General features: G+C 31.9%; 2 protein-coding genes across 5 annotated transcripts in view; one reads left to right on the plus strand and one right to left on the minus strand.

Moving 5' to 3' along the window:
* Positions 1–4,955, plus strand: part of LOC126756932 (ras-related protein Rab-3) — a 35,657-nt gene extending 30,702 nt beyond the window's left edge. For all 3 annotated transcript variants that reach the window (XM_050470437.1, XM_050470435.1, XM_050470436.1), the window contains exons 3-5: positions 2,647–2,765; positions 3,246–3,417; positions 3,483–4,955. In XM_050470437.1, the coding sequence (XP_050326394.1) occupies positions 2,647–2,765; positions 3,246–3,417; positions 3,483–3,629 (438 nt within the window). In that variant the 3' untranslated portion in view covers positions 3,630–4,955. The remainder of the gene's footprint in view (positions 1–2,646; positions 2,766–3,245; positions 3,418–3,482) is intronic.
* A 4,030-nt stretch (positions 4,956–8,985) lies between these two features.
* Positions 8,986–17,173, minus strand: part of LOC126756870 (protocadherin-like wing polarity protein stan) — a 133,607-nt gene continuing 125,419 nt past the window's right edge. For both annotated transcript variants that reach the window (XM_050470336.1, XM_050470337.1), the window contains one exon: positions 8,986–15,331. In XM_050470336.1, the coding sequence (XP_050326293.1) occupies positions 15,298–15,331 (34 nt within the window). In that variant the 3' untranslated portion in view covers positions 8,986–15,297. The remainder of the gene's footprint in view (positions 15,332–17,173) is intronic.

Below are 17,173 nucleotides of genomic sequence, written 5' to 3' on the forward strand. Positions count from 1 at the left end.
ACATAGGAAAGGCATCTGGCAAGTTTCTCATGCAATAACTGCCTTAATAACTCTTTAAATATTTATAGCATAGGCTTAAATTACCCTGCGAGAAAAGCACTAGCTGCGAACTATTTCAGTGTTAGTATTAGTTAGAGTTCTTTTTTTTCAAAAGAACCATTAGCGAGTTTAATATTTCAATGCCACACAAAGTGTCAACTAACACCTTCTCGAAATCCGCTTCGTACTAGCAGAAAAACTTTCATCAATTCACGAATGAATACGAAATTGTAGTTAATAAGCTTACGCAACCCGTTGAAATAAATAGTGAAGCATTCGATTCATATACAACTCTCTAAAAATTACAAAAAAGAAGTAGTTAGCGCGTAGTGAGACTGTCTCTTAAGTGATTGCATTACATTTCCGCAAGGATACTTATTCGCCTTGGCTAGCAACTTTCTGAGTCGCTGAAATTTGCATACAGAAATGAGTATGTACTCAGAGCGCTGTGCAAGTGTGCGTATAACCTCCGTGGTTGCGGTCGCACTCATTTAACCTTGTCCTATTGACTTTTACTTATCAGTTAACAAACACTTCGCGCCACCGCAGCATTTACATACGCCCGAGTGGAATGGCAAGAAAATGGAAAATGAAAATAAATACTCACACACTTAGTTAACTGGATGTTATTTCCATTTGCGACCGTAGTTCTGCTTGCCATTGTGCATAAATACATACATACAAATTTACATATAGATAATGTTAATCATATAGCAACAGGTGGCTGGTAACATAACCCTCCCTTGCATATATAACATCTTTTGTTATCTTTCTTTTCTACAATACATTTATCCTCAATGACAATCAATTTGCAGATATTAAAAATGTATAGGTGTTTGTAATTGTTATTGTAATTGTTTTGTTGTAACATGTACATATATTATCTCTTATCTACTTGTATATGATTAGCAATGATGCGCACGGATGATTATATATGTATATGCTTAATATCTGCGCCGATGTGCTTTCGTTAGCTTTTTCATTTCTGTCAATTGCCAGATGTAATACCTTTTATAGGCGTATTTCGTATAGAATTAAAGGGTATAAAAAGGTATTTTTTGTGGGAATTCTGGATCAGTCGAAGAGCTCACGTTGCTGCGAGAAACGAGAGTAACATTTGCGTAGCTTTGTTTTGGATACTTTAGCAGGTTAAAATCCAATAATCCAGAACAAACCCCGATATATCTAATATATGTCCATCATGCAATGTGTCTCCGCATCACATTAGCCACCTCTTTGCATGCCCTGCTAACCCTACTCGTCTGACACCCTTCTCCCTTTGGTCCGACGCCGTCGAAACCACACGTTTCCTGCGCCTACCGTGGGATGACGACAACTTATCTAATCCTTACCATCCTAACGGGGATTAGGTACCCGTTGCAACAACAATAACATCTTTTTCTTGATGATAATTCTCTTTGTATGGCAGTTTTATGCTGTAGTTATCCGATCTAACCAATATGTTCGGGGATTGCACAATTACTTAAGCTATGACTCTTTTGAAATTGCGTGGCGGTATCTCGTCATATGAAATAGTTTTCCATACGAGCACTTACTTCCGATCATTCCGTTCGTATGACAGTTATATGCTATAGTAGTTCAATCCTAGTAATATGTTCATGTATTGTACCTTTGCCTTGAAAAATAATCTGCAGCTCGAATTATGTTCTTCACGAGTAGATTGAAGAAGTTACGCGAAAGGGAGTCGCCTTGTCTGAAACCTCATTTGGTATGGAACGGCTCGGAGTGGTGCTTTCCGATTCTGATGGCGCTTTTAGTATTGCTGAACGTCAGTTTCCACAGCTGTATTAATTTTGCGTGGAACATGATTTAGATTTCCATAACTCCACCCGCCCTTCTTACTACCAACACATGCTGAAAAACTTCCTACATTGCTAAATACAAACTTACCTTCTTAATATAAATAATTAGAATATGAAGTAGAAGGAAATCAGACTATAATAGTACCTACAGTATTCTGTATAGAGAATATTCGATTAAACCGGCACAATAGACCAAAGGTCGCGGTGCATTCCTCATAAATAAATCTAATACCGGTAATTTCAGCTATAAATTATATCAGAAGCCTCGAAATTTTCAAAACAACTGTATATCCTTAATGAGTAATATTAAGATTGGTCGAAACTTATTCTTTTTCGTTTTTTACTCAATCAATTAAGACAACTACAATAAGTTCTGTGAAAGCTAAATCTAATCTAACCTCAAAATTCGTCTGTACCTTATTCAAAGTAAGCAGTCTCTCGATGCAAATTTTGTAAAACTGTCCACATTCAACTTTTGACTCGAAAGTTTTCAATTCCGTAAGCCTTATGCCATATTTATATACCCACAACTATGCTGTCACCAATGTTCTTACATTCCACTAACCATGTAGTATGTATTTAGTGAGTGTAATCCTCCCCCACAACTTTGTTTCAACTTGTCTTCCACCCTCCGCTTGTGACTATAAAAACTGCAACTTGTCGCCAATAAAAGTGTTAATGCGCAGACATTTATTGAGATGCAATTATTTTAATTTTATACGTTCAACGGTACTAATTTCCTCCTACTTTTACTTCTCCCTCTCTCTCTCTCTCTCGTTAACAGGATACAGCGGGTCAAGAACGCTACAGAACAATAACCACAGCATATTATCGTGGCGCCATGGGTTTCATTCTGATGTATGATGTCACAAATGAGGAGAGTTTCAATTCCGTACAAGATTGGTGAGTAATTGTAAAGCAGTGTGGAAAAAAGAAGAAATTGGCTGATGAAGTAAAATTAGGTGGCATAAAATTTCATTTTGGCAGAGAAGGTAAAATCAAATTCTCATTCTTAATTGTTTCATGCACCCACTTTGAGTAATTACAGTCTTTAAAATAAATTTTAATAGATGTCGCAATATGTGTGTCGAATGTGTCTAAAGACTGTGCTATTAGGATTTCTGTATTGTACCTTCTAAAAAAATTTACACAGACTTTGAAAAAACATTTTCGTAGACTTTGAAAGATATTGTTCGAAAGACTCCTTAGTTTCCTCAGATTGTCGTCCACTATTGCATCGTTGTACGATGTAAAGAAAGGGAAAAAGATACTCGAGACTTAAAAATAAAGTGACTAATAGACGAGAATGATTTATTGTTTGTTCAAAACAACTATACACTCTTTCTTTTCTCTCTCTCTCTCTCTCACGTTCAACTCAAACAGGGTGACTCAAATCAAGACATATTCCTGGGACAACGCACAAGTGATACTTGTCGGCAACAAATGCGACATGGAAGATCAGCGAGTGATCTCATTCGAACGAGGCCGACAGCTGGCCGATCAGCTGGGTGTGGAGTTCTTCGAAACCTCAGCCAAAGAAAATGTGAATGTTAAGGTATGTAAAATACAATAAAAACACGTAAAATTGATTTATTTAAATTTGACATATATTTATTGCAGGCTGTCTTCGAACGACTGGTCGATATAATTTGCGACAAAATGTCGGAGAGTTTAGACTCGGATCCGACGTTAGTGGGCGCCGGGCAAAAGGGACAACGACTGACAGATCAACCTCAAGGCACGCCCAATGCGAATTGTAATTGTTAAACATGCATACACAAACACACACTTAAACACATACATAGGCACATATATACATAAATAGACACATGTAGACACAAATATACTTAAATGAATAAATAAATGTAAAACTATATGAACTAAGTGAGGCAGTAATACATATACATATACTATATATAAAAGGAGTAATTCTGTTGACTTATGTTGTACGGTTTTTGTTGTCTCAGTTTTTGATGTTTTTGCAGAAGACACAGAAGAATAGATGTAATTAAAGCGTGTTGCATGTAAATGTGCTGAGGCAGAAAGTAAATTACGAAATTATTATAAACAAGCCGTTAATGCTGTTGAAAATATAATGAATTGTGTAGAAAAAATTGTGAAAAAGAGCGCAACAAACAATGAAAACCAAGAAGGTTGCCAGATAAACAATATTTACAAGTCTACAAACGAAACTTTATGAAGGTAATAACTAATTTGAAGAAGCTATAAATAACTAACTAAATAAAAATGGAATAATTAAAACAAATTAAATTAAAAAAACTTTATAAAATTAATGTAATTGAAAAAATTATTATAATTAAAATAAAACTAAGAAACTAAACAAAAAATAATAAAAATAAAAATTAATTGAATTAAAAAAAATTAAAACGATTAATACAATTTAAAAAAATAATATATTGAAAAAATTAATGTAATTAAAAAAATTAATATAATTAAAAAAAATAATGAAATTAAAAAAATGTAATTAAAAAAAATTAATACAATTTAAAAAAATAATAAATTTAAAAAAATTATTGTAATTAAAAAATTAAATAAATAAAAAAATAATTAATTAAAAAAATTAATGTAATAAAAAATTAATAAAATTAAAAAAATTAATACAATTTAAAAAATAATAAATTAAAAAAATTTATGTAATTAAAAAAATTAATACAATTTAAAAAAATAGTAATTTAAAAAAATAAGTAATTAAAAAATATATGTAATTAAAAAAATTAATACAATATAAAAAAATAATAATTAAAAAAATTATTTTAATTAAAAAATTAATATAATAACTAAGAAATTGTGTTGGATATACTGTGCAACTTGTAATTTGAATCGTTGAAATACATACATACATACATATGTATGTACTCGTAGTGTTGCCGCCACAGAAGATCGTTATTTGTGTATGTTTCCATGAATATTATATGACTAAAAGGTATTTAACTGTAATGTAATTACACTTAGCAACACACACACACATACAAATATACAAACATGTATACAAATGTTGAAATTGTGCGCATGTGTGTGTATATGCAGCAAAGTTTGATGAAACTCCGTAAAAAAAAAATATAACATTTGTAATTACAGCTGAAATTTGCAAAAACAAAACAACAACATGACTATGTAATATTGTTTATAAATTACAACAAATACAATAATTACTAAAATATTATTACCATAACAATTACAGTTACGCTGTTAAAAGGCTATCTACAGAAGCAAAATAAAAAGACAACTATAAGAAAATTCTGAACTTGTACAACAATAACACAAAAGAAGCTACACTTTTTACAAAAACAAAACAGAAAAATAATATATAATAAAAGTAATATCATTAAAATAATACTTAAATAATTTAGTTGTAATTTATTTATATTGTTAAAGACAAGCAAACACAAACAACAACACAACGCCAAACAAATACTTACACCCACACAACCACACACTGACCCACACACACACACGAACTGCATAGCTGATGCAGGAGTCACTATGTAACGAAAAGTATTAGCCGCAAATGACACTTTTTTTACTAAAAACTAAAAAAATATAAAATAACTGAGTATAAAGCTAAGCAACATAACTCGCAGCGTTCAATAAAAAAAAATTCTAATTACATATGTTTGCAACAAAAATGGCATATTTAAATGGTTCAAAGATATACATACTTTCATTGTTGGCATGTGTTAGTGACTTAAATAGCATACTTTCAGATAGAATCATTTAGCAGCTGCAAAATGCAATGCAAACAAATAGATACGAGTATAATCAACAAAAGAAATTTACATTTCAATGGAGAATTCATTTTGCTTAAACGCAATTGGCTGCCTTGAAGCTCTAACATACAGAAATTTTGCTGAAAATATCCACTTATACTTATATACATACATGTAATCGATAGCAGAAATGAAAATCTCATACTCAAAATGCAGTATTTACTAGGCAACTAATTCAAATATATGAGAGAAAATACAAACATACATACATACACACACATACTTGTTTACATTTACATTTACATAATACATACATATAAACATACGCTTAACTTATTATCATTGCATGTTTTATTGTAGTAAATATATATATATATGATCATAATAAACAAAAATAAATTCAAAAGAAAACAAAAACAAAAACATATATATAAATGAAATGATTATGACTATTGAAGAAATACAGTTATGATATGTCAGAAAAAAAACACTACAAAAGTTGCGTAATTTTTTTCTTTACGCTATCTACTTTTTCCTAAGTACAGTAAGTACAAAAAAGTGGCTTGCCAGTGCTGCCATATCTAAATTTGCGCCATAAATTTTCTTCAGAAGAAAACAAGCTTCTATAGTAATACGCCTAAAGACCGCTTTAGCGCCGAGATTAAGAAAGGAACAATGAGGCTTTCGTCCAGGATACTTCTGCATTGATCAGAAGAAGCCAGTCGGATGAAATCATCTGTCTCATCTTTATTATTATCTTGCTATCTGGAACTCTTTAGTTGGTAGAGCGGTCCCTTCAAAACTAATTGAATTAAAAAGGGTGCTGTACTTTTAAGAGGCTGGGATATCGGATTTTATACAAAAAAAAACTCAGTAGAAGTGGACAGCTGTTGGGACTGTATTCTGTCAAAGTTTTTGTTTGCCATAATATTGGATATTATTGTGGAGAAGGCTCAGCGCAAAACGAAAGGACATGCCGAAAAATTAGCTACTTTACAAGGAACTACAGCATAAGTAGATCATAGAATTAGCATCAACAAAATCTTTTTTTTTCCTTTACGCAGTACTTCTAAGACGATGGCATATAACTTGAAAAAATGATAGTGTTATATCTGTAAACAGAAGATCAAAGAAAAACATAAGCAATCATATAATAAAGCCAAACAAGCTTTCGGCGTCATCAAGTCAAGATCTTCGACGCGCTCATTACGGGGCATAAAATTGAAATAAAATGGAAGAGTCCACGTTTCAATGTGGCTGTATCTAAGCTGCAATTTTGTGGCCTCTACCATCAAAAAGACGAAAGTTTTCATTAATGAACGACGTCGATACGATGCCTTCGCAATATATGTAACATTTTCTGTTGCGTCAGCGGCTCATATAGTGACGCGAAAACCCAACAATCCTATGGGCTCAAAAGCAAGTGGGGTTAGCTTGGCAATATTCTGAGACAAGGTCTAGACAAAATCACGCTATCAACTGGAATCCACAAGGGAGTCAACGTCAACAACTCGAACCTGGAAAATAAATTTGAACATCCAAATATTTAAGGTCCAAAAAAAGTTAGAATCAAGTCAAGAGGCTAGCATAAAATTGAAATAAATGGAAGAGTCTTAATGTGGTCCTTCGTTCCTCCCAGTCGTTTATGAGGGTTTTATTATGTAGGTTTATTCTTTAAAAACAATTCCATTTTGCAAATTGTAATTTCCCAAAAAGTTTCGGTGGCTCATAACATCACAGCTTGACGCGATAAATTGTACTTGGTACGAAATATTTCCACTTAAAATTCAAAATAGATCCCAAAGCACTCTTTGTCGTATACACGGATATCCATATGCATATACACAGTGTTTTTTGGAATAGGGATGATATGATTTCCACAACTTATTCAATTTTATTATCAAAATATCCACCTTGCTCACTACTCGTCAAATTGTTGAACATTTCGAGCGTTTTCATTTGAAAATGTTTTCAGAAATTGGGACTGTCTCAAACCATAACTTGGCGGATGACCGCAATTGGAAGAAATTAATTTTGGAAACATCTGGTTCCCAAAAGACACGTGCTATTCCTGCAAAGAAGTCCACTTGAATGTTGTTATATTCAAATTTATAAAAATTCTACTTCACACTTAATAAAAACATTTGAATTTTCTGGATATCATATCACTCTTATTGGAAAACCCTGTAGATGGTACACGGCAAAAGCCAAAACTAATAGTTTGCCCGTAATCAATCCTTCCAAATACATAACAAAACCTTTCTGACCGCTAATCCTGGTTTGACCACCCTTGAACTCATGACGGGTTTTGTTTGACATTGCAGTAAGTGACCAATTTTACATAACCAGTAACAATCCACTTTGGAAATGGATTGACTTTATTGCGTGTGACGCCCATATATGTCCTATCGAATTTCAATAGATTTCCGCCTTATGTAATTGGTTCCAAATGGCTTTTTGTGCAATGTTTAGCTCCTGGGTAATTTAAACGGTGCTTACATGACGGTTGGATTAGACGATTTTTATTATTTCATTGATATTTTCGATCATTTTCCTTTGAGGGAATATTACATCTTTGAAATCAAAATTGTGCGGGATTGGCTGTAACAGTATCTGACAATTTGTGAATTCCATTCCAAAAGAACTGTGCTGAAATATCTTAATAACAATTTGTATAAATAGTATAAAGGGATTGAGCCTAAAATGGTTGAAATCGATTCATATCATCCCCTAGTCGTATTCATATAGATATATATCGTATATATGCGGGTATGAGAATCGGAAAATACGGTAGATAAGGAAAAGAATTTGAAACTCCATCATACAATTTTGCCATCGCATTCCTTAACAACACGGTTCACTGGCCGTTTTTCGGTTGCCAGTTTTTCTTCAAATTTCACGGTTGATAGTTTTATATTTGTCACGAATTCGATGAAAATTTGAGTTAATCTCGCCAGCGCCCTTTTTCGCGCTTTGAACGCTGTTTATGACACCTTGTTCTGCTACATTCCACATGCGAACAGTGTGCATTCATCTCATTCTATAATACAATCATATTCATTCTAACACATTCTCCTCTAACCTACAAATTGGTTACCTTTAGATCGAGATAAAAACCGCAATATTTTATGTTTTTATGTTCAATTCTTAATTACATTTATTTATGCAATTCAATGTGTTTAAATTAAATATTCTTTACGGCATAATATTGTACAATAATTTTCCAGATATTGTAACCGTGCAACGCTGGAACGTAAGTAATATACACAGAGAATATATGGGTAAATATTTATGCTTCGCTTTGTTCCGATAAGTTTGATATATTTTTTTGTATACATATATAACTATTTATATATAATATATTTATTTTTCCATATAAAAAAACTAGCAATAAATGATTTTGTGTGTTTTGTGTTCTTTGCTGAACTTAAACAAGAATGTATACACATATTTGAATGTTTAGAAATCATTTTCAATTATTTCATAAATTTTTTTCTTATGGAAAACTGCGGTATGAGAATGTTGTATCGAGTTTTGTTTATGTATTTATGTTTATGTGTGTATTTATGTGTTTTGATAACTTAGGTACTAATTATTATTACTTTCTAAATATAGCCGTGTGTTTGTATGCTGTATATATAATATACAAATTTCTTTTAAATACATAACTACTAACTACAATGATTTCAAGAAAAGTATGTTTCAGGAAAATAAATTAAATAATATTATATAACAAAATAATAGTAAAACAATAATTGCAATCACTGGTTGAGTATTTGTTTATTCTTCTTTTTCTAAATACATTTTAAATGCCAGCGTTATGAGAGATTCAAGATTTCGTTATGTGTTTATATACATTAAATCGTTTTCTTAAAATAAACTAATAAATAAGTTAAATTTATGATTTTATATAAATAATTACTGACGTGCGCCGAATTTTGTGCAAATTTTTTATAATAAATGCTTTGCTCTCTACTTCGATGTCACTTAAAGTTTCTCTTCTCTATCTCTTTTGTCTTAAAAACAATTCTAAATATATCACTTATTTTATTTATAATTCCAAGCGATCAAAGTTGACCAAAATTTTAACTAAAAGTATGGCATAAGAAGCTGAATGGAGTTACACACTTTGCAGATGCTCTCTGCTTGCCTTCTACGCTGTCCGTATTTTACATAAAACTAGTTTTTACTACCTCACACTTGCTTTTTACAATCTTTATATTTACTTTATACTTTACTTTGCTTTGCTTTACTTTGCTTTACTTTACTTTTATCCAACTAAATTCGAATAAGCTCCAAACTATGGTCGAGGCACTCTTTACGTTTACGTTTCGATAAGGTGGTTTGGGAGAGTTGAAATCAAAATGCAAATTAAGCTATACTAGTACGAAATAATTGAGGTTATGAAAATGCAAATGCGTAATTTATGTATTGTAAATGATGCTTAAACTCCTAAAAATGCAGCTGATACGATATTCTGGCAAGATATTTAGTTGGTAAGCTCTATAGGCTGAAGAGAAATTTTTGAAAAGGTCGTATATCATTTCAAATTGCCTTTTTACAATTTATTGCAATTACTTCCGTCACATACTTTCTACAGTGTGAACAAAAAGCTTTGCGCTATGCGTATGAAAGTTTTAAAAAGCTCTTACCTGTAGAAAGCTCTTATTGGAAGAGCCTACCCACATAACTTACGATAATTAGTATGTGCTCAGGTTTATGTTGATACAATTTTTTTAAGTTAAAAGCTCCAAAAGCTTTTGCACATAATTGTGTTACTGGTGTTACAAATATTGTTGGCTATGTATAAAACGCGCATGTACATCCTTAATTTATGTCTTATATGCGAATTTGGAATTTTTAAACAAACAAAAGTCATAGTCTAGTTACGCTTCAGAGCTTTTGGAACTCACAGCGCTCAACAATTGTGTGAAGCGATTTTTGTGATTTGACATAAAACCTCTTTTTAGGCATTAAAAATCATGCTTGGAAAGGCCCAAAGGTTCTGAGAAAAAGCTGAAACCTAGTAGAGCTTTTTAAAAAGCTCATAATAAACATAAAGTTAAAAGTATATGTAATATTTGTTTTCAACTTTAAACAACACCGTCTTAAGAGTTTATTTTGTTGCAATTCATTTAGCAAATTTCACTGAATTGAACTAAATGCGCTCTCTACCGCTACTACAAGTATATGGCTTTCGTACGAGCGTCTTAACTATTGTTCGGAAGTATTGTTCTCATTGTAAGTAGTAACTGTCTGTTTGAGCAAAAGATAATCGTATATGTGCTCAAATGCTTTGTATTAGAAAAATTGTAAATTTACTGAAACTTTCTGTTCCTGTTTGTTCCTGAAAGCTTTTGAAAAACGTTTGAGTTAAACTCGACATAATTGTATAGGGTTAAGCTAGTTTTAATGTTGTGAAAATATTTCAAATATTCTATCATAATACATGCCTTTTAGCTTTTTGTAACATTCAAGCATAAAAGCTTAAAAGCTCGTGAAATTCAAATTCAAAAGTTTTAAAGCTTTTACATAAGCGCATGCTTTTGCAGCATATACTGGTTTTTCAAATAATTCTCTTCAGCCTATTTATTTTCTTACTTGGCTTAATATTTGATAATGATTGGTGAAGTATAATATAATTTTTGTTATTAATTTTTTTGTCCACGTACAATTATATTAAAATGTGTGTGTTGTCTTTTTACGTTGCTTCAATTTAATACTTAACATTTGCTTAATCAATATACAAGGATACATGAAAAATTCAGTCTGAATTACGAAAATATACACAAATATATTTTTATGTATTCGCTCGGCTTTCCGATATTTTTAATAGCCTTAAAATGAGTTTACCATATACATATTTTATACACGAAAGTACATAAATATTTATAAATTAACTTATACTAACCTAAACTTACAACTAAATGCATTTCATACAAAAAATCTATGCTAATGAAGGAAAAAACATATATCTTTATTCATAACTTAGAAAAGATATATTATCTTCTCATTTGCGAGCTGACAGAAATGATAAAAAAGTTAGTCATCAATTTGCCATTTTTTTTCGACGTCTTAACATTTTATACAGTTTTTAATTTAATTTTTCAAAATATCAATACTTTCATTTAATTATCGTTTAGTCTATTTGAATCTCGCGTGTTTTGCTTTAACAGTTTTTCGTAGCTTTTTAACATTTACTTTTGTTTTTCGTTTTACATGAGTATTTGTGAAAATATTTTAGGTTTTGTTGTTGTTGTAGTTTTACATTTTTTCTATGTTGCAGACACTTTAACTCAGGTTCAATATTGATGCGTTATAAATTACAGTTTGTACCGCGCGAATAGCCGTTTTAGCTTTTTGAAGTTAGAGCACTTAGCCAATAGTAGTTTATGTGACGCATTAACCATTTTAACACATTTCCTTGGCTTACGTCATTACCATAATCATCATTATCAGTTCTACTAAAAGTCTATAACGAACTGTTCACACGGTCCAAAGCTTAAAGCGGTCTTCACTACATTTCTTTTTACTACTTATAGTGTTTTCCTATACATTTATATCTTCCTCTCTCTTTTTTTCCTACAGTTATATCTTCCTCTCTCTCATTTACTTACACAACTAAATATTTACAAAAAGTGTATTCTCTGGTGTGTCTCACGCGTTAGCTAATAAATGCAAGTTTGGTGGCATTTTGCAACAAATATCTCTTTAACTTTTTATAAATAAATTATTATTTTCTTTTATGGTTTACCGAGCAGTGTTTTAAGGGCTCATCCCAAGTGATGGGCTCAAAAAATTGAGGTTCGGTTTTTCATAAATTGCCTTCTTAACTTGTTTAGAAAAGCGATTTTTTAAAATTCGAAGTTGACTTAAAGATACAGCAGTTAGAATATAGTGCTATACGAAGCGCTGAGTAGCGGACTTGAAACTTTAAACACGTTTTTCTCAAAACTGGGTTTTTGAAGCTTTATTCCAACATATCTCAAAAACGGCTAGAGCGAGTGAAGCTCTAACTCTTTACTGTTCGTAGAAAAAAAAGTCCTAAAATAATTCTTAAAGAACAGGCCGTCACATGGGATGACCCACTAAAGGTGTTAGTGATGACAGAAGATCTCTAAATTATAGTAACAATCTGATGGATTTTCAGTTTATCTACAAACGCTGAGAGAGTTTGAGTTATAAACTTCTTATAAAGGGACACTTGCTTCATTTTAACTCTCTCTCTCTCTCTCTCTCTCTCTCTCTGACTCTCTACTACTCACTTGGCAAGTAACCACAGTAAAATTGGAGTATTTGAAAAACGATATGATGAGGACCATACGTCCTGAATTGTGTGCTGGCTTATTTACCTTAAAGGCGGCCTTCGATTAGCCTCTGCTCTGCTCGAAAAAATGACATTTGAAATAAACAAGAAAGTTACGCATTTGTATTTCTTTCGTATAACTTGTTCTCGAGTTAATGTTTCTTCTTCTAACTCTACTTAATTAAGCCAGTCTACTGGGTTTATACCAGTTGGTTGTTCGATTCGCAACTTTTCAAAAACAGATGAATCAAAAGCAGTACAGAAAGTTTTTATATGATCTCTAAAAACGTTGGATTGAAATTTTGAATAATGTTATAAGACAGAAATTTTCACAAAACGTATAAAAATGAAAATATTTTTTTTTGCCTTTAGAGGCATATGTGTGCTATATTTTTTTCGCCATCTAGTGAATCATATCGGAACTGTGAAAAAAGTGAGCATTTATTCAAAGCAGCGAAACGAAGCGCATCAAAAAGTGAGGGAGAGAGAATCCATCTGTATCACATCTAGTAAGAAAATTTCAAAAATTAAGAGGTTATAGCTTTAAAAATAATATATTTATTTTTTCAATCAATCTAACAGTTTTGAGTTACAGCCTTCCAAAATTTAACCACTCAATTCAATCAGCTTAATCAGTTTGGTTTTCCAAAAGGGACGCTATAAAAGTAGACTGATAGGGACAGCAAACGACGCCATATTCCCGCTCTTTTGATATTTCTCATTAGTAAGGTTTGCCATTTCATCATGGAAAGATATACGATCCAACAACGAATCAAAATTATTAAAATTTACTATCAAAATTCGGTGTTCGTGACCTCAACTTTAAGAGCTACTTAAACACGTTTTTCTCATAACTGCATTTTCCAAATTTGCTTGAGTGAATACGCCGAGACGATTGATCCTAACACTTTCAATATTTTTCTGCAAGTTTTATAAAGTGCTCCATACAATTATCTACTAGTGTTGGATCTGATCGAAAATCGAATTTTTGGTTGAAACTCAACTTTTTTTTAAAACGCCCCAATTTTTGACTTCATTTCGAGCATAAGTCATTGTACGGGTAATATATCTCAGTATAAAATTTTTTTTAGGTTTCATCCAAGAAAGTCATCTGTCAAAGATCGTGGCAACTCGGAAAATGTTTTATTGGGTAGTCGAAAAAGTCTTTTCGTTCGCTGTTCAAAAATGAATGAAAATAATGAAGAAATTCGCTGTATTTTGAAATTTTTGTATAAAAAAGTGAAGAATGTTACCCAAGCCACCAATGTTTCTGGAAATTTCAAAATTTCGATTTACACTGATGAAAATTTTACACTGATGGAATAATGTCTCTAGCGGAAAATGGCAAGAAGTGGTAGACCAAAGTAGTACATATTTGTTTATTTATTTATTATTGCAAAAAAAACTTGTCCAAAATTTTTGTCTTCAAAAATTTTAAATATATTCTTAATATTTTAAAACAAATGATATAGTAGTCTTTTCTAACTTCTAAATTTTCAAAAATTGTCTTTTTTATGCTGCCACACTATATGAGCCACCTAAGACGAATGGCTTCAAAGTAGAAGCGCGAAAATTTTACAAAACCAAGAAAAATATGAAAATAAACTGAAAAAACCCCACATTATCAATGTTATTGTATTATTGTTCCCTAATTATATCTGAGTCCACTCTTTCCCTATTCTTTTGCTTATTCAGCTGACACCCACACTAAACATTTCGAGTTTTATTTTTACATTTTTATATAAGCTTTATGTTCTTTTTTCGCTATTTCTGCAGTACAATAAATACATAGCTTAACTAGTTGATTACTTTTTGTTTTTGTTTTCGTAACTTACTCCTCTCAATACTTGCAAACATATACATTATGGAGCTCTCGTCTAACACTAATGATCAACTTAACAAATACATATACATATATATAGCACTTATAGCTGTGTGTTTGTATGTATTTATACTGTTACCTTTACATACTTAACTAAGTTGTTGTTTTTCGCCTTTTCATTTCTATTTTAACAATATTTTTGTAGTTTTTGTTTTTCTACTGACATCGGCCACTGTAGTGCGGCGATGGCACACGACGTATAGTTGCGAAGTGTTGTGTTTGCTCTTGTTGATATTTTTGCTTTTGCTGCTGTTGCTGTTGTTGTTGCTGTCTGTTTGTATCGCTTTTCAACATTTTCTGATTAATTTTCCAAAGTTGCACTGGTATTGGTTGTTGCAATATTGTTATTGGCAGTGGCGTAAATTGTGCGGACACTCGATTTGGTTGTTGTTGTTGCTGCTGTCGCTGCTGTTGTTGTGCTGGTGGCTTTAATGACACTTCTGGTTGCATTAGCGGTAGTTTATGTTCATTTATTATTATGTTTTTCTGCAATTGGTGTTGTTGTTGTTGATGATGTGGTCACACGGTCGTCTCATCATCATCAATGTTCCTCCTAAACACACACACACACAGATGCACGCACAGATTGGAATAAAATAGAAACAGTTGTGAAATGGTTTTAGATTAGTGCTGGTTGAATCAATACTAATTAATTGTGGTGAAAAAAGTTAGTAAAAGCTAACGGTGCTGTTTTGTCAACAGTTGTGCGACGCTATAAATTTATGCCTTTCATGAAATACGGTGCATGTGAATGAATTTGAAATTTGTAGTATACACATTTTGGTTAAAGTTTTGGTTTTGGTTAAGGTTTTGGTTAGAGTTTTGCTTAAAGTTTTGGTTAAGGTTTTGGTTAAAGTTTTTGTTAACGTTTTGGTTAAGGTTTTGGTTAGTTTTGGTTAAGTTTTGGTTAAGTTTTGGTTAAAGTTTTGGTTAAAGTTTTGGTTAAAGTTTTGGTTAAAGTTTTGGTTAAAGTTTTGGTTAAAGTTTTGGTTAAAGTTTTGGTTAAAGTTTTGGTTAAAGTTTTGGTTAAAGTTTTGGTTAAAGTTTTGGTTAAAGTTTTGGTTAAAGTTTTGGTTAAAGTTTCGGTTAAATTTTGGTTAGAAAACGAAAGATATAATGGTTGTCAAAAAAGTCTTGCGGTATTTTCGCTAGTTGGCGCTGAAAGCGCGTAGTTCTAGTTTTATTCGTCGCATTGGGTCATGCTATACCTTTTTGGAAAGCTCATTTCACGCGCTAACACGTGTTTTGATTGATTGTCGTTTCTTTTAAGTCATTCGTGAGTTATAGCGTCGCAAACATGGAGCAAAATAAAGAGAAAATATGGCATATTTTACAGTACTACTACGATAAAGGCAAAAATGCATCTCAAGCCGCCAATAAAATTTGTGCAGTTTATGGACCCGATACAGTTTCCATTTCCACCGCACAACGATGGTTTCAACGTTTTCGTTCTGGTGTAGAGGTGGTCGAAGATGCGCCACGCTCCGGAAGGCCTGTCGTCGAAAATTGCGATAAAATCGCTGAATTGGTCGAAAGAGACCGGCATAGTAGCAGCCGTAGCATCGGTCAAGAGCTGGGCATGAGTCATCAAAAATTCATTTTAATTTCAAAAAAAAAAAAAAAATTCAATAAAAATACCGCAAGACTTTTTTTGACAACCCATTATTTGTCGAGGTAACTGAGCCAAAATATCAAAAGTCGCTGAAGGCACTGCTGGCTGTCACAGCCGTATATAAGAAGTGCATTGAAGATTGGTTAAGCGTTGCCATAATTTTATTAGCTTAGCAGCTTTTTTGAATTGGATTATACAAATGCGTTTTAAAATAGATGAAAACTTAGGCATTTAACCGTTCGTATCAAATTCGAATTTCTGATCTTCTATTAAAGCATCAAAAAATAATTACTACGTTCCATGTAGCCTACTTTTTGGTGCTTTAATAAAACGATCTCTTCCATTGCGAGTTATCATCATAAAACTCGGTAAAAAAAGAAAATCGCATGTTATACAACCAGCAGCTAGTAAATATTTTTCAAACAATCTCAACCAAAGTTTCTTGAAACATTGAAAAGAAGCAAAATGAAGCGAGTGTTTGACTTGTCTGATGTTTTCAGTAAACAGCCATAGAGTTAGGTTTATGGTGGTATTATTTAAAATTTTGGAAATAATTTCGCGCAATATTTCATGAAAGGCATAAATTACAGTATTTCATAATACAAAAGTTATTTGGATATAAAAACAATATATATTTAGCAACGAAAGCTACAAAATTTAAATTTAGTCATTACCATAATATTTATAGTTAAGTTAAATTAGTGTTGTACTAAAACTAAAAATTAATATCATGCAAAATACCAACATTCAGCGCATATTTTACTAAGAGGCTGCGAAAAAAAT

Source organism: Bactrocera neohumeralis, chromosome 4 (assembly GCF_024586455.1).
Source record: "Bactrocera neohumeralis isolate Rockhampton chromosome 4, APGP_CSIRO_Bneo_wtdbg2-racon-allhic-juicebox.fasta_v2, whole genome shotgun sequence".
In the NCBI taxonomy this organism is placed as follows: Eukaryota; Metazoa; Arthropoda; class Insecta; order Diptera; family Tephritidae; genus Bactrocera; species Bactrocera neohumeralis.